The 17965-nt window shown below is 40.1% G+C and overlaps 1 protein-coding gene across 1 annotated transcript; it reads right to left on the bottom strand.

Moving 5' to 3' along the window:
* Positions 1 to 10506: 10506 nt before the first annotated feature.
* LOC122124676 (tripartite motif-containing protein 43-like) lies at positions 10507 to 15386 on the bottom strand. Its single transcript, XM_042699373.1, has 3 exons — positions 15375 to 15386; positions 11293 to 11823; positions 10507 to 11157 (listed from the first exon to the last, which is right to left on the bottom strand). Exons 1-3 carry the CDS (start codon positions 15384 to 15386, stop codon positions 10507 to 10509), a joined length of 1194 nt encoding a protein of 397 aa, XP_042555307.1.
* Between the last annotated feature and the right edge of the window lie 2579 nt (positions 15387 to 17965).

Genomic DNA, 17965 nt, shown 5'->3' with positions numbered 1-17965 from the left:
TTGGTGGTTGACTGCTCACCTAGTGAGCATGAAGCCCTGGGTTCCATTCCTAGTGCCACATAAACAGAAAACCCAGAAGTTCTGCTATCTTTCAATCAATTGAGTTCTACCCTTGAGCACAAATGCTTAGGGACAGTGTCAAAACCCTTACTCAAGCCCCAGGACTGCTGCCAAAAAGATGTATAATGTTCTAACTGCAACTATAGAAGGATAGGACTTCAAATACCACATGACAGAGCAAGCTAGGAGTCTGGTGCTGACAGCTGCCACCTAACCTGACTTAGCCAGATATAAACTGCTGCAACCCAGCTCCACGGGTTACCCCCATCATCCTGGCTTACCCTGGCTTAACCCCCCATATACTGGCCGCTCTGGGGCCTTAATGGCAGTAAGTCTGCTAGACTCTTTGAAATATGGCTCAAAGTGGTAGAGTTCTAGCCTTGTGCAAATGTTATTAGAACAATAATATCCCTAAGCTTTAAGCTCAAGCTCCATGAATAATCTCCCCCCCCCAAAAAAATCCCACTAAACTGTTAGGTGTGAACTTGTGTGGTTTGTGAAATGTTCCTCAAAGAATGGTGATATTGATTAGATCGCCCTAAGTCTAATGACAGCTTGTGGGACAGAGCTATGTACTGAGTCCTCTGTAGGGTACTCTGTGCTGAGTCCTGCACATGGTACTATGTGCTGTATCCTTCATAAGGTGCAGTGTGCTGAGTCCTGCATTGGGTGCTGGGTTCTGAGTCTTTCACAGGATGCTGTGTGCTGAGTCATGCAAAGAGTGCCATGTGCTGTGTTCCTCACGAGGTGCATTCTTTAATTGGGTCCTCGTAAGATCTCCCCACTGAGATGATTATGCAGACAAGAATATTGAGGCTCAGATATGTCTCCATGGCAGGGACAAAATTATGTATTACTGAAGACTAGTGAGTTGTCTACTTCAGACAATTGTTCTGTTTTGTTTTCTCTGTCATGAACCTTGAAATAAGGGCCTACGCTCTGACACTTACCTCTTGGGCTCATGGTTAGCACTCCACCGCATGGAGCCATGGACCCCCTTGCAGCAGATGCCACAGCCTATGGGTCTATAGCTGAGGTCTCTCATCCTGCCTTCTCAGGCAGTTGAGATCTGAGGATCTGGGTTCCAAATTATCCCAGACACAAATGGTCCCATGAGCCTATTATCTCCAATTCACCACTAAGAAACCTGAAGTGGAAGCTAGGTGCTTGTCACTCATTCCTGTCATCCTAGCTACTCTGGAGGATGAGATCTGAGGATCATAGTTCAAAGCCAGCCTGGGCACGAAAGTCCTTGAGACACTTAGCTCCAATGGGCCACCAGAAAAGCTGAAATGGTGTTTGGCTCAAGTGGTAGAGCGCAAGACTTGAGCTGAAGAGCTCAAGGACAGCACCCAGGCCCAAACATCAACTCCTACAATAATAAGAAAAGAGAGAAACAAACTAACAAACCTGAAGTTTAGGGCTGGGAATGTGCCTTAAGGGGAAAATGCTTTGCAAATATGAAACCCTGGGTTTGATTTCTCAGGACCACAACAGTAAAAAAGGCATGAAGTAGCTCTGTGGTTCAAGTGGGAGAAGGCTATGATTGTATAAGAGAAATTAGATACAGTGCTCAGGTCCTGAGTTAAACCTCCAAGAATGGTGTATGTGCCCGTGCCCCTGTGTGCCCGTGTGCGTACACATGCACACACACACACACACACACACACACACACACATGCACAGATAGAGAGAGAGAGATAGACTAAAAGTGATGCTGCTACCCAAAATGGTAAAACACCGGGCTTCTGCACTGAGCTCATGGTCAGCACCCTGGCCCTGTGTTCAACCCCAAAACCTAGCCACCCAGGGCCCAACTAGGAGAGGTCAAATGTTTCAAAACCTGATGAGATTCACCAGCCCTAGGTGACAGGAAGCTTTGTGATACCAGATATGTGCTTGGATTTCCCAAGCTTCCAGAAACCGAGGAGAGGCATCATAGGCCCATCATCACAGGTGATGAAACATTTAAGTTCAGTGCCCTAGTTGTCTGCCAGTAGGACTCTTGAGCACTGTATCTGAACACCGGAATATAGTCTCACAAAGGAAGGATAAGTGCACAGGACTTAGCACAAATGAAGGCTTCCTATCAAACCAGAGCACTGGGGAGAGAGATAGCTTGGGGTACAAAGAGACCTTTTTCTCCTGACCTTCAGAGCCCGCCCAAAATCATCCTCACTATCTGACCCAGATGGAGTTGTTACACAGCTGTACAGGAGTGAGGACTTTTGTCTGCCTGTCCAGACAATGAGAGAGACTTCTTCCAGCAGGCCTGGGATGCAGAGAAACCCTCAGGCTACACTGGGAACAGTGAGGGGAGCCCTGGATTATGCATTGTCATGAAAGCAGTCTCTGTTACTAAATCATTTTATTGAATACAAATTTCCTAGCTTGGTGCCGTTCATCATAACTACTCTTCAGCTTCACCTATAGGAATACATCCATACATACCCAAAAACATGGAGATACAGACTTTTTTTGAGGAGGCAGTTCCTGGTGTTGAACTATGAGCCTAGGCATTGTCCCTGAGCTCCTTTTGCTCAAGGGTAGTGCATTAACGTTGAATCACAGCCGCTCTTCTGGGTTTTTCTGTGATCTCTTAGAAATAACAGTGTCATGGATTTTGCTATGCTGGCTGGATTCAAACTCAGATTCTCTACACCTCAGCCACTGGCACCTTCTTTCTTTTCTTCTTCATTTTTTAATCTGGACAATCTGACTTCTTAACAGGTCATTCCAAAGGTTTGAATTTATAAATTAACTACCCAATGTTCTTTATAGCTGTTTTCTCTGAGAAGGATTTTCTCTCCTCATCTTCTCCTTTCAGTCACAGGTTTGAAGCCAAAAGTTAGAAATGAGTGTCACAGGATTTGGGAGCAAATGTCCACAGGACACGCCAGTTCTGTCACTTAGCATTGAGCTGCAGTGAATTTGTTGTCTCAAGATGAGAGGCCCAAAAGCTGGAGCGATCCTCAAACTGTCTTCATTGCTCCTATAAAATGATCTAATAATTATGAGTGTTGTGTGTCTCCAACCTTAAGTATCTAGAACAAACTAGACGCGTCTTCATGTATCTCTTTTTCTCTAGTGCCTCTTGAGATTTAGACTAAGGGTTTGTGTGGAGGGGCTCCTTGGTGAATTCCTGAAGAAAGCCACTTGATTCCTGTTCACAAGATTGCAGTTCAAATTCAGCCGGAGCAGGAATTCTGTGAGACTCTTATCTCCAATAAACCACCAGAAAACCAGAAGTGGAACAGTGGCCCAGAGAGTAGAGCTCCAGCTTTAAGAGAGAAAGACGAGCAGGATTCACAGTCCTGACCAGGAAGGAAAGCCTGGGAGGCGCTTATGTCCAATTAATGACCAGATGGCTGGAAGTGGAGCTGTGGCAGTGGTAAATCCTCAGCCTTGGGGAAAACAGCTGAGGAATGCATCGGGCCCTGAGTTTAAGCACTAGAATGCCACAAAAAACTTTCAGTGCCCTACTTACTTATTCTGTATACTACCTCCCTGAATGCAAACAGACCTTATGCAATGCTTCTCCTTTTATTTACTCATTTATTTTTCAGATATGCTCCTTTTGTATACTACCTCATTCTCTTCATTTCAGGTCCATGGCTTTTCTCTTCCAGGGTTCCAGGCCTGGGTACTTATATGATACACTGACGCTCTCAGCAGCCTTTATTTAGATTTTGTTATGAGGCCAATGCAGGAACAGTAAGAAACCAGGCAGGAGAAGAGAAGATCAGGTTTCGTAGAAGTAACCAGTATTCAGAAAATTAAACTTGGGGATGTAAAATGGCAGCATACTGATGTAAAAAACTACCATTAAGAAAAAGATGAGGGGGCTGGGAATGTGGATTATTGAGAGAGTGCTTGTGTATCATGCAAGAAGCCCTGGGTACAATTTCTCAGTAGCACATACACAGAATAAGCCAGAATTGGGACTGTGGCCCAAGTAGTAGAGTGCTACATACAGTGCCCAGGCCTTGAGTTCAACCCAAGAACTGGCAAAGATATACCTTGGTGTTGGGACTTCATCTGTCCCATGAAAGATGGACGGGGTACGAGGAAAGGTCAATGCAGTGCTCACCCGTTCCCTAGCCTCCCTTATTCCGGGAGACAATCAGAAACAGCGGGGAGCCAAATCAAGCAGGAAGAAAAACTCGTTTATTAGCAGAGAGCAGCCCTTTGTAAAGCCAAAAAGGGCGGTTGGTGCCACATGTGACTGCTGCTCACCACAGTGACCCAGGGCCCAGTGGCAGGATGCCTGCACTGTGCCCTGACAAGTCCCACCTGAGACAGCGTCTGTCCTGCCTCCAGGCTAGTTCAGGCCTGCTATTGTACACAACAACCCTTGTTTCCTCCTCTAAGAAGCAGCTCAATATCCAACCACCATGGGAACCCAGTCCGAGAAGTACAGGCACAATGGAGGGGAAGCTGCCAAAGCAAGCATTTGGAAAGGAGCAGAGATCACAGCAGGCAAAGCAGCCATGAGGATGTGTCTGCAAGGAGTCCTTAGCTGGGTTCAGGAAAGAGAGGCCGGCGCAGGTGGGTGGGACACTTCCATAACAAATTTGAACATCTAATAAAGCTGCCTGTGGTGGATAGATGGCTTCTGATTTGACATCGGCAACAGAATAAGGGGCTGCAAATACAATGAATAGTCTCTAGCCAGAGAAACAAGGTCAAATGCTTAAGTTTCTGTACTTCCAGTGGTTCTTGATATCTCCAGCTGAGTGGACATCTTTATGTGGCCAGTAGGTGCCATGCAACCTTCTGCAGAGGCTGTGTGAGAGATCATGTTAGACAAAGAGCTTCAAGGAAGCATGCCTGTAGGAAGGGGGGTTGGTTTCTTTGTTGCTTTGTATGTCCCTCCACCCAGCCCCCCCACTATAACCCCTGCTTTCACTGTATTTGATGTTGGTATAACTTGTGGAGGGGAAGGGAAAAAAGCAAATGGTTTAAATAGGGATACGAGTGGACCCATTGCAACAATGAGATGTACAAGTCCTTATGTCAAAAAACGAACTTTACCACTTTGGGGAGGGGGGAAGGAGGATTCGGTGGGGGAGGTGGGGTGAGATGGGAAGGGCTATGAAGGGGAAACAAAGGAGAAGGCTACAATGCTTGATAGAAAATGTACTCATTATCTTGCCCATGTAATTTTAACCCATCTGCATAGTATTTTCACAATAATAAAACATTAACAATGCACATAAAAAAAAGAAAAAAGAAGGGAAAGCTATGTTGCTTCATGGTTCAGAGTTTTAGTTGATCTTGGTTGAGAGACAGGAGCCAAGAGTAACACATGATGGTGATATCGGAGCAGAGAGAGAACTCCGGAACAAATGTGTTTCTCATTTTCCCTCCTTTGATTCTAAGTTCTCAGACTTCAGGATAGTGCACAATCAGCATGTGTTTTTCCACTTTAGCTAAATTTCTCTGGGAACTCAGTCGCCCATACACCTAGTTGTGTATGTTATTGCTCTCCTGCATATTTTTCAATCCAATCAAAGTGACAATATGACTTAACCATTTCACTTGAATGCAGCACCCAAACACATCTACTTATACAAAAACACTCCACTTTTGTCTCCAAAAGACCTACATTCATGTTCAGACACTAGCATAAATGGAGAGCTAACAGAATGCATTGCCTCTCTCCAAAACTCTTTGTAGCTTTGACTTCCAACACCATTCAAAATTCCAGCTTCAAAATGTCCACAGAGACTCAAAGAAAATTCTTAGCTGAGAGTTGCCATGAAAATAAAACAAAATAGGGCTGGAAAGGTGGCTCAGTGGTAGAGTACTTGACTTGCATGCATGAGGCCCTGAGTTCAATTCCTCAGCACCACATAAGTAGAAAAAGCTAGAAGTGGGCACTGTGGCTCAAGTGGTAGAGTGATAGCTTGAGCTGAAATGCTGAGGGACCGTGCCCAGGCTGAGTTCAGGCCCCATTACCAACAAAAAAAAGTAAATGTATTTTTTTTTTAAAAAAAGCAAAACCAATTATATGCCAAGTATAAAGGCACATGCTTTTAATTAAAGCTACTCAGAGTGAAGACAGTAGGATCACAATTCTAGGGAAGCCTGAGTAAAAGCACTAGACCCTATGTGAAAAAAAAACTAGGATGGTCCAGTTTTAAGTGGTAGAGTGTTTACTAGGACAGTATGAAGCTTTGGTCCAATAAAGAAGAGGAAGTGAGGAAGAGAAGAAGAAGAGGAAACAAAGAGGTGGAGTAAGAAGAAGGAAGAAGAGGAAGAGGAGAAAAAAGAAGTATAGAAAGAGCAACAATGAGGAGAAAGAAGAGAAAGGAAGAGGTTGACAGAGAGGATGAGGAGCACCATATCTTCAATATATAATAACATGGTGTAAACATTCTTATTCCAAAACAAAAGAATTGGAGAAAAAGGAAAAAAATGGATCAGTAACCCAATTAATGGATCAAGAATTTGACTTGAAATTTCTTAATCGAACAATGTGTAAACAGACAAAAGCATTAGCACCTGTAAAATCACTTATAAAATAGAAATGAGATGTCATTTCATACTCACCAGAATGGGTAAAAGATGTGCATTAGAAGGTTTGACAAGGATGTAAAGAAATTGAAGCTCTCATACATTGTAAAATAGCAGATTCATCTTGGAAATTAGTGTAAAAGTTCCTCACAAAGTTAGTTACAGAAATACCAAACAGCCTAGAAACTTTATACAGCCTAGAAACTTTGTCTATAATTTTTATACACTTAAGTACAAAACAGCAATATTATCCATGACAGCCAAAGAACTGAAAAAAAAATTCACGCTAACCAATAGGAAAACAGTTCACAAAACATTTTATACTCATGAAATAGGCCATTATCAAGTAAAAAAGAGAAATGGAGAATTGATATTAGTGGAAACACTGACAACAGGCTAGATGGAAAGAGCCAGACACAAAATAACACATAAAATGATTTGATTTTAATGAAATTTTGAATTATCAAAATCAGGCATAACATTAGTTTCTTTGGGGTTGGCAGTCTAAGGAGAATTCCGAATAGCTGCAGACAGGTATGAGATTTCTTTGTGAATGATGAATATTTGAGAATATTCCAAGGTGATGAAGATTGAATACACTTTCAGAATTCAAAGAATCCCGAAACTTTATAGAATTAATTTAACAAATATAAAATTTTTCAATTACACATAAAATGATTTTTCAAAGGGTTACTAGATCATCTTTAACCAGCAAAAGTGTTCTACCATGAAAGTAGACATATAATATAGCAAAGTGGTAGAAAGCAGGAGCAAGTAAAAAAAAATCAATGCATATGCAACAAAATTAAGAAAAATCAGAGAATAAGTGTTTGGCAGAGATGAATGGAAATGTTAAAAATGGATTAAAGTGATCAAGATGCATTGTATTCACAAACTACTTTAATGAATGGCAGCTCCTTTCTTCAACTATTCAAATAAAATATTTTAAAAACTAGCAAAAAATAATTAATTAAACAAAAATAAATAATGAATAGATAAATAAAATACAATAAAAATAAAATATAGATCTATAACAATATAGGCCAGAAATTTAAAACACAAACAAGAATAAAGTAGTTTTGTTGGTGCTTCTAGATATATAAGGTAGAAAATTTTGACTACATCTAATTTATTGAGTTCTTTTGTCAATGGCATTAATTATGCCAGTAGTAAAAATAATCATGAAGTTCTGAAATGAGCAACACAGTATCTAGGATATTACTAATTACTAATGCAAAGATAGATGCAAAGAAAGATAATGCAAAGAAAGATGGAATAGTATATGTTTGTATGATTAGATAAAATGTCAGAATGATGTCTGAATGTAACATAGATATCACAGAAATAAACAGTAGAAATTTAAATGTATAAGCCAGGGTATTACAACATGATTACAGCAAGTGATTTTTCTTTTTTTTCTGGAAGTGAGAGAAAAATAAAAGCAACAGTGTACAGTACAACAGTCAAAAACTACCAAAAGTGGTCAAAGTGACAAATACTACTTTTAATCCTATAATAGGAAGGTGAAGTCACCCTAAAAATCACGTGTGGGAAGATAAACCAAGACTGCACTGAATTCTCTATACTCATATTTATACAGTGAAACATGACCACACAAACATTTTTTAATAAACTCAGCACCACCTTATGTTTATTAACACCTGACAATGGTTTTCTAAATTGAAAAACTGGACCAACATCATTGCATTGTTATAGATTAATTTAGTGTTAAATAAATTGGTTTGCAGAGTTTAAGCAAATGGTATGAATTCAACAGTACAGTACCAGAACTGTATACAACATACCATTTTTTAGCTTATTTTTGGAATATGATCTTGTGTTTATGCTTAGGCTTTCCTGGATTGAGATCTTCCTATCAAAGCTTTGTACATAGCTGAGATGACAGACAGATGCCAACTTGACTAGCTATTGGATGAGATGTGATCATTGTTAAGTCTACAGGGAACCTACCCCCTACGCCCATCTCCTTCACCAGTCTGAACCCAGTAATCACCTGAATGTCCATCACCTAACTGTGTGTCAGAAAAGGATCCTTGGATCTGAGATTACTTCCTCCAATTCTATTTTCTATTGTGACTTACCCATTTTAACTTTTTTTCTGAAATAGTCCAGGGGCTTAAACTAAGGATCTATGCACTCTCCTGAGCTTTATGTTGGAGCAAAAGGCTAATAAACACCATATATGACTAAGCTTATATTAAAATGAAATGGTAAATTAATATATATAAGATAAACTGATAAGAGAACTTACTAATGCTCGTGTGTGTGTGTGTGTGTGTGTGTGTGTGTGTGTGTGTGTGTGTGTGTTTTATAAGAGCACACTGTTAATACTCTATTCACTATAAACATTAGAAAATTATCTAGGATGATATTTTTAGGGTAGTAAGTTCTGTAGAATCGATGACATAAGCTTCCACATTCCAGGATCTTGAAGGTGTTCTGTTCTTGTTTGTTGAACCATGAGCTTTGAAAGCAAACCCTCCTATACCTGAATTGCCAACAGGGAAGTAGCAGTCTAACACTACATACATATCATTGAATCAGAAGGTAATAGTTTTTTTCATAATCAATAAGATAATTACAGAAGGGATGAACACACAACAATTAAGTATCTAGAGTGAAAGGGAAACAAAAAAGTAAGCTTTTTTTTTTTTTTGGAGGGGCGTCCGGTCGTGAGGCCTGAAATCTGAGCCTGGGTGCTGTTCCTCAGCTCTTCAGCTCAAGGCTAGTACCTCCCACTTGAGCCATAGCACCACTTATGGCTTTTTTTCTGCTTATGTGGTGCTGAGGAATCAAACCCAGGCTCTCATGCATGCAAGGGAATGCTCTACCACTGAGCCACCTTCCCAGCACCAAAAGTAAGCATTTTTTTAACTCCATATGATAATTTCACAGGGGATGAAAGAACTACAATTAAGTATCCAAAAAGAGCCATCACAGCTGCACAGCATCCTGTTATATTGTCACAAGTGGTAGCTCTTGTTAACTTCTCAGTATGCCTAATATATAAATTAAGCTTTGCCATAGTTATTATTGTGAATCTCTTAGCCTACCATAGTATTCTGTTCATTTTTAGACCCCCAAAAGATGACTTACTTCTTCTATTTAAAGACATGCCTTCAGCTTTAGTGTTCAACCATGCATTTTCAGTCTTCTCCATTATTAACAGCTCTTTCTCTGAGTATACTTTTTTTTCCCCCCTTGTTTAGGAAATGATACTGAAAGTTAAAGAATCCAATCTAATAGAAAGTGTAAACACCCCTATGCTCTAGGAGAGAGGTGTTTGTTTTTTTTTCCTCCCAGGATGGATAACAGGACTTATTAATAAAAAGGCTGCTCTAGAACTTTGTGTCACTGAAACTAGTACTGCTTTTTTGTTCTAGCTGTTCCTGGGGCTTGAACTTAGGGCATGAGCCCTGTTCTTGTGGGATTTTTTTTCTTCTACCACGTGACCACAACTCCACTTTGGTGGTTAATTGGAGATAAGAGTCGCTTGGATTTTTCTGTTCGTCCTGGCTATGCATTATCCTCACAACTCAGCCTGCTGAGTAGCAAGGATTACTGGTAAAACAACAGTGCCCACTGCTTTAAGTGTTGTTTTTTATTGTTATTCTGAGCTCCAACTCCTTTCAGTGTGAAAAGCAGTCACTTTGGATTCAGTTTTGCATGGGTTTATTTGTATAGCAATTTTTAAATATTTATTTGCTCTTGTTACATTGTTGCTACTTTATCTTATCTTCATTTAGTATTGGTTTCTACATTTTACATTTTATTATTACCAACATATTTCATGAAAAAATGGGATTACTGCACCGAGAAATTCAAATTAGTACAGTATTAGTGGTTTGCCTCATTTGAGAAAGGTTCTCTGCCGTAGAGTTCCCAACACATAGAGAGTCTCTTCACTTAGGACACCAGGCTACCACTGAAAAAATGGGGCCTGACAGGAAATTGGACAGCACCAGTGGGGTATCTCCAGATAAGGGAACTCTTAGCCACATTCCAAAAACTCTCACTGCCATCGTCAAGATCAAGAAACACACCAACCCGGCCCAGAGGCTTCTCTACATAGTGAGGCAGCAGTGGGGATGTGGTAAAAATGGTGGAAAGTGTGTTCTCTTTCACAAACAAAAGGAGGAAAAGATCCTCAGATTCAGTGAGGTTGCTCCCTATGGAGAAATCCCTAATAACTCCCAGGGCCCAGGTGGAAGAGTCATCCACACTAACCTCCCAGTAATGTTTCCCAGAGCTGAAGACTTGGTGTCCAAAAGCAGTAAAGTGGAAGGACTCTTCAGAACTCAAAACTGCATAGGGATTGTCCTGTCCAACACAACACCCAAGATCGTGATTCTCTGTAGCATCATTGAAGGCAATCTCCACCCGGTGCTGGGTGAGCCTCTCTATCAGTCCAGGAATGGGAGGGGCACTGAGCTCTGGCCTCAGAGGAAGAGGCAGGAAGAACAAGACTGACTCACAGCTTTCTAGGATCAACTCTACATCCTGAAGCAGTTCCACATCTGGCTTCTGGTATGTTTTGATCAGCTCCTGATACATATTCCTGAGCTGATGCTTCTTCTGATGCATTTGGGTTTCCCTTTCTCTGAGTTGCAGTAACATGGCTCTTCCTTCATTGATCAGTAGCTGGGAATGGTGTCTTTCCTCCTCCTGGACACCCAGCTCTAAAAACAGCACTCTAAAAACATCCTTAGTTATGCCTCGGAATAGCTTCACATACCAAATCCATCGGTTGATGAGTCTCCTCTTCTCCTGTAAATTGTGCTGGTTTTGTTGAGTCTTTTCCCATACAGCATGCATCTGCTTTGAAATCATCTCCCTCTGCTCCTCAGCAGCCCTATCTATGGGATGGTGTTTGTGAGCCCTGTGCTCCTGAGACTGGGAGCAGCTCCTACAGAGCAGGGCCCTGTCTACCTCACAGAACATCTGCTTTGTCTCCCTGTGTGTCCCACACATGTATTCCTCAGAGCTCAGAAAATGCCTGAGGCTGGCTCTTCTGGCAATGGCCACCAGGCTCCTCAGAACCACGTTGGTTTTGAGGTCTCTCTGCTGGCAGGGTCCCCTGCACACAGGGCACCTGGCTGGAATCTGGGTCTCTTCCCAGCTGAGGCAGAGACAAGGTCGACAAAAACTGTGCCCGCACTCTAAGGTGACTGGCTCTATAAAAGTATTTATACAGATGGCACATCTCAATTCCTTCTGGAAGGCCTGGGCAGTGTCAGGGTCCATCATTCCTAGAATATAATGAGGTGCTGGTGGCTCACCCGTAGAAGCCTAGCTACTCAAGAGGTTGAGAGCTAAGGATCAAGCCTTGAAACCGCCTCGGCCACAAAAGTCCCCCTGACACAGATTCTTTTTTTTTCTTTTTTCTTTTTTTTAAATTTTATTTTATTTTATTTGAGAACATACTGTACAGAGGGGTTACAATTACATGGGCAGGATAATGCATACATTTCTTACCAAGCATTGCAGCCTCCTCCTTTGTTTACCCTTCACCTCCCTTCCCAGCCTCCCCCCTCCCCCCCACCCAATCATACCCCCCCTCCCTTCCCCCCAGATTCTTATCTCCAATTAACCACTCCAAAATCACAAGTGGGCTGTGGCTCAAGTGGTAAAGCACTAGCTTTGACCACAAAGTGGCCCAGGGACAATGCCCAGTCTTGAGCACAAAGTGACCCAGCAACATTGCCCTACCACTGGGTTCAATCCCCGCAACCAACAAAACAATACCACTACCAACACCACCAAACCAAGGAGAGAAGAATTAAAAGAGGAGTAGATTCTCTCACCTTAATCCTCACCTGGAGTATCCAAGCTCCAAATGACCTCCAGCCTGCTGATGTAGGATCTTCAGCAATGCCTGAGTCTCAGAATTCCACTCTATTTATACTGAAAGAGGGTGGGCCCAGGAAAGGAAGTCTCTGATTGGTTGCTTAGGGAAGCTGATTTACATATCAATAGGAGTTGGAATTTACATCCTGTCCACCACACCTTTCACTTCCTCTTTCAAGGACCTACTTCTTACAATTTGGTTAGGTTATTTGGGTTAGGTGCAACGTAGGTTTGTCCAGGATTGGAAAAGTTTATTGTGTTTGTTTTATTTTGTTTTGTTTTGTTTTTTACTTCTGTGTATGTTTTATAATGGAACTATTCGTTTATTACTTTTCCACAGGACTGTAGGCCATATTACTGACATTATCCACTGTATCTTATGGGTCTTCAAAAGTAGCTGAGTTCATATTTCTTAACAGGTTATCATCCTATACTTTTTTTATTTGTAATTTGTCAGGCCTGATGTTAGGCTGGTACTTTACCACTTAAGCCTTGTCCTCTCTGTGTTTGCTTTTGTTTTTGGAATAGAAACTTGTGTTTATTCTTAGACTCTTCTGGACTGAGTTCTTCCAATTCACACTTTGCTCAAAGCTGAGATGACAAGAATTATCTCTTGCTTGAGTTGTGATCAGGATTAAATCTGCCCACAGACTAGCCCCTCCCAGCTTTCCCATCACCTGCCTAAATCATACCAGTAATCACCTGACTGTCGTTGATCACCTGACTATGAGTGAACAAAGATCCTAGGCTCGGAGATCATTTCCTCTCGTCTATTGTCTATACTGACTCATCCTTGCGATGTTGTTGTTCTTGTTGTTTGTCTGTCAGTGCTGGACTTGAACTCAGGGTAGAGGATCTGTCCCTGAGCTCTTCTTCCACTCTATTTCTCTTATCTTTATTTCAAATATCATTTATGCCTTTTTACTATAAAATGATGTGGTATTCTGATATATAATTTAATAACTCAATGCCGTTATTGAGAATGATCTAAAAAATTATCATAGACATAACTATACATATATATACATATATCTATATACATTGACTTTCAAGAGCACATTATTAATATTCAATTTGCTATAAATTTTATCCTATCAGAATATTCTCTTTAGGGTTATAGATTCTGTAGTGTCCCTGTCATAACCTTTCCCATTTGTGGTTTTGTGACTATAATCAATCTTGTACATTTCTTGCTGTTGATCCATTAGCTTTGAAAGGATAATCCCCTATCTGAATTGCCAGCAGAAAAATAGTAGCCTAACACTATGTTTGCATCTTTGACTCTCAGGCATTGACTCTCAGTCTTTTTTTAAATTTTTCTTTTTAAAAAAAATTTTGTCATTAGTGCTGCGGAACTCTGGGTCTGTGGGAAACCTCAGCTCTTCAGCTCAAGGTGAGCCCTCTATCACTTAAGCCACAGCACCACTTCCAGCTTTCTAGTGGTTTATTGGAGATGAGTGTCTACGACTTTCCTGCCCGGGCCAGATTTGAACTGAGATCTCAGAGCTGTTTCCTGAGTAGCTAGGATTACAGGGGTGCACCTAAGCCCTGGCTTAGCATTATGTTTTATCTTCATATGATAATGACAGCAGGGATGAATGCACAATAATTGGGTACATAGAGTGAAAAACGGACACCAACAAAGAACCATCACAACTGGACAGCAAACTGTTGTATTGTTACAATTGTTGACTATTGTTAACCACTCAGTATGCCTAATGGATAAATTGAGCTTTGCCATTGTTATTATTAATCTCTTAGCCTGAATTAATGTTCTCCTCATTTTTACCCCAAAAATTATGACTTATTTTTTCTGAAGCCATTCTTTCATCTTTAGTGTTCAACCCTGCATTTTCTTTCTTCTCCATTATTACCAGCTATTTCTCTAAGTATTCCAATTTATTTTATTTTATTTTATTTTTAGGAATTAGTACTGAAACTTAAAGAATCCAATCTAATAGAAAGTTTAACATCCCAATGGTCTAGTATAGAGGTGTTTCTGTTTTTTTCTTCCCAGGATCTAGTAATCAAAAGTCTGCTCTAGAACTTTGTGTCACTGAAACCAGTACTGCTTTTTTGTTCTCGAAATTACTGGGGCTTGAAGTTAGGGCATGAGCACTATTTGTGAGGGTTTGTTGTTGTTGTTGTTGTTGTTGTTGTTTGCTTTTTTTTTCTCCTACGACTTGGACCACAGCTCCACTTTGGTGGTTAATTGAAGATGAGTCTTTTGGACTTTCCTATATGAACTGGCTATGAACTGCCATCCTCAGAGCTCAGGCTGCTGAGTAGCAAGGATTACTGGGAAAACAACAATGCCCACTGAATTAAATGTTTTTTTGTTTTGTTTTGTTTTGTTTTTTGCTGTTATTCTGAGATCCACCTTCTTTCATGGTGAAAAGCAGTCACTGGGGACTGCTTTTTTCATGAGTTTATTTTTATGGCAATTTTTAAATATTTCTGGCTCTGTTGTTGCATTGTTGCTACTTTATCTTACCTTCATTTTTTACATGTTATGTTTTATTATATGTTACCTCCATATTTCATAACAAAATGGGATTACTGTGCATAAAATTCAAATTAGTAAATTATTAATGGTTTGGTTCATTTGAGAAAGGTTCTCTGCTATAGAGTTCCCAACGTATAGTATCTTCACTAATAGTGGTTTATCATTGGAGAAAAAGGGTCTGCCAGGAAGTTGGAAATAGTCAATGGCGTATCTCCGGAGAAGGGAACTCTTAACCACATTCCAAAAACTCACACTGCCATTGTCAAGATAAAGAAACACCACAACCCCAAGAGACTTCTCTATATAATGTGTCAGCAATGGGGAGATGTTAAAAAAAAAGTGTAAAGAAAGTTCCCTTTCAGAAAAAGAGGAGGAATAGGCCCTCTGATTCAGGACAGTGGGCCAAGGAAAGGGTATGTACCTGAGTTCTCATTTACGGAAGTTGATTTACATATCATCTGGAGTTGGAATTTCCATCCTGGAAACCACACCTTTAACTTCCTCTTTCATGGAAATGCCTCTTACAATTTTCTTAGACAGTGACAAGTGTTTATTTTGGCTAGGTGAAAGTTAAATTTGAACAGGATTGGAAAACCGTTTTTTTTTTTTTCTTACCTTTTTGAATCTTTTATTTTTGTACTATGAATTAATTACTTTTCCACCAGAATGTAGGTGACTTTTTATCTTGTGGTTAAAAATTAGCTGAGCTTTCATTGTGGAGATATTAGATGATCATCCAAGTTTTTTATTTGTAAATTGTCATGCCTCCTGCTTATCTGGTGCTTCACCACTTGAGCCATTTCAATCATTTTATTCTCATTGGACTTCTAATCTCATAAAAAATACTGTATTAATTTTCTATTGGTAATGTAGTTCCCCAATTTTAATTTATGCAAGAATTCTGAACTGATTTAAAAAATGAAGGACATTTTAAAGTAATTCTTTAAAAAGCTATGAATATGGAGCTGTATATAATTCATTACTTTTGATTAATTTTTCACACCTCAGTTGTAGAGTATGCTCAAAGGTGATTTTTACACTAATCTTTTTCTTTGAGGAATTTTTTAAATTAAGAATACTTTAGAGATATTATTGTTAGTTCAGATATTTTTCTCCTTCATAAGGAATGTGATTTTAAGTTAATACACAGAAAATCTAAGACAGATGATACATTTGGCATTTAGATCAATTTGTGTAATTACTTTTTTATTTAAATACTGAATAGTTGTTTCTGAATTTTCAATTTATTACCTGAGTCAAAGGTATATCATTACACTTGCAGAATCTAATCCACTGTACAAAGTTAAGTAACATATTAGTTTGAATTTTATTTTTTTGTTCAACAATAATATTCAAGAGGTATCATTTCAGTAGGTTTCACTGGAAAATTATTAAGATATGCCATATCTACAGATATTTCATAATTCTATATTCTTATTTTTGGATTACATTTCTGTAATCCATGTGTCTCTACTCCAATTGTGTTAGACTTCCAATTATTCATCTCACATCTTTGCTTTGTTCCAGGATTTCAGCATTAATGTTTTCTTGTTTTCCGTGGTTTTTATTATTTTTTCATCTCACTATCACCGTTGTAACTTTTTAACATACAAAAAAGAAAATTCACTATTGCCCAGCTCAGCATTCCTTACATTTTCAAAAACCGAGTGACGCTAGTGACATACAACATACATCATGAAATGATTGATATAATGTATACAATACAGTAATATCAAAATATTGCATAAAAATGTAAAAAATGTAATGTTATGAAATTAAAATACACTATTATTAAACTGTGACCTCAAACATTTTCTATTATCATCATAATATAATAATATAAAACCGTGTCATCACTCTCCAACTTCCTTTGTAAAGCATTTACACTTTGTGGAAACCTACACCTGAGCCCCTTTCCTGGTAATGAATGGACTGTTAAATGTCTCTAGAATTTGGGCCAGTTCCCAGAAGCCTCTGGTATGTTTGGCTCCTCCCCTGTCTCACTCATTATAATTAGGCCTGAGAGTATGCCACCTGATCCTCTTGCGACAAAGTAAGTTAGAAGACAAGAGCCCCGTTCCCCAGCTGGAAGCCTCCAGGTCTTCATGCAAAAATGATCTCCAAGTTGTCATTTGTCTCAGTCCTGCAGCCATTATTGCCCAAGCATGTAAGCTCAGGTAGGTGCTTGAATAGCAAGTTATTGTAGCACAATCTGCTCTGTAGTAGGGGTCCTTGAGATGCCAAGGTACCCCAGCCTCTCCTTGGGCAGGATCCACATAGTCTTCAAGCTTTAAATCTTCAAAATCTTGTTGCTTCTTCATAACTTCCCTCTTCCTGAAGCCTGAGACGTCTGAGGGGCCCTCATCTGCAGGGGTCTGGATGGCTGCTAGGATCTTGTCCTGAAACTCAGGTGCCTTCATCTGTAAGAAGCAATAGCAGCTCCTTCTTCTCCTTCTCCTCCTGGAAGAGCTGGTTGACACACTCATCTTTCTTCTGATATAGCTCATCTAGTACTTCCATCTGTTCTTTATAGAAATCTAGGGACTCTTCAATGGTGCTGATAGGTCTTGACAGCTGGCTGCATCCATGTTGGAGTTTATCCACTTGCCTCTAGTAGCCCACTTTTTCCAGGCAGCTTGTGGATGAAGCAGAATTTGAGGGTCTTCTTGGGCACTTATGTGTCCTGCTTCCTTTCCCATGGTTTCAACTCCTGGAGAAGAAACCCTATTGCTTCAGTTTTCTCTGGCTCTTGACTACCTTATTGGCCAGGCACCCATAGTAGGTCTGTTGCTCATGCAGCTGCTGGCTAAGCTTCACCTTCTTTAATTCATCAATGGATAAAGATAAAAATCCCACCTAGTCTTTGGGTTGTCTGTCTTCTAGGACAGTCACAACAAGTAGAATCACCCCCTTTCCTTTTTGCTCACTCCTCCTTCTCTAGTGAAAGCCAGAAAGCTCAGCTGGGGCCCATATCTGCTCCTGCTTCTCTCTGGTGGTTTTAAGGCACATCAA

Source organism: Dipodomys spectabilis, unplaced genomic scaffold (assembly GCF_019054845.1).
Source record: "Dipodomys spectabilis isolate Male_0828 unplaced genomic scaffold, ASM1905484v1 ptg000008l, whole genome shotgun sequence".
Lineage (NCBI taxonomy): Eukaryota > Metazoa > Chordata > Mammalia > Rodentia > Heteromyidae > Dipodomys > Dipodomys spectabilis.
Note: the sequence above shows the minus strand (reverse complement) of the source record. Positions and strands in the feature narration are given on the sequence as shown.

What these genes read in the sequence shown, in the direction of transcription:
- LOC122124676 (XM_042699373.1), bottom strand. An exon ending in TAACTAAGGATGTTTTTAGA is followed by an intron (nt 11,158 to 11,292) that starts GTGCTGTTTTTA and finishes CATCAGCTCAGG; the next exon opens with AATATGTATCAGGAGCTGAT.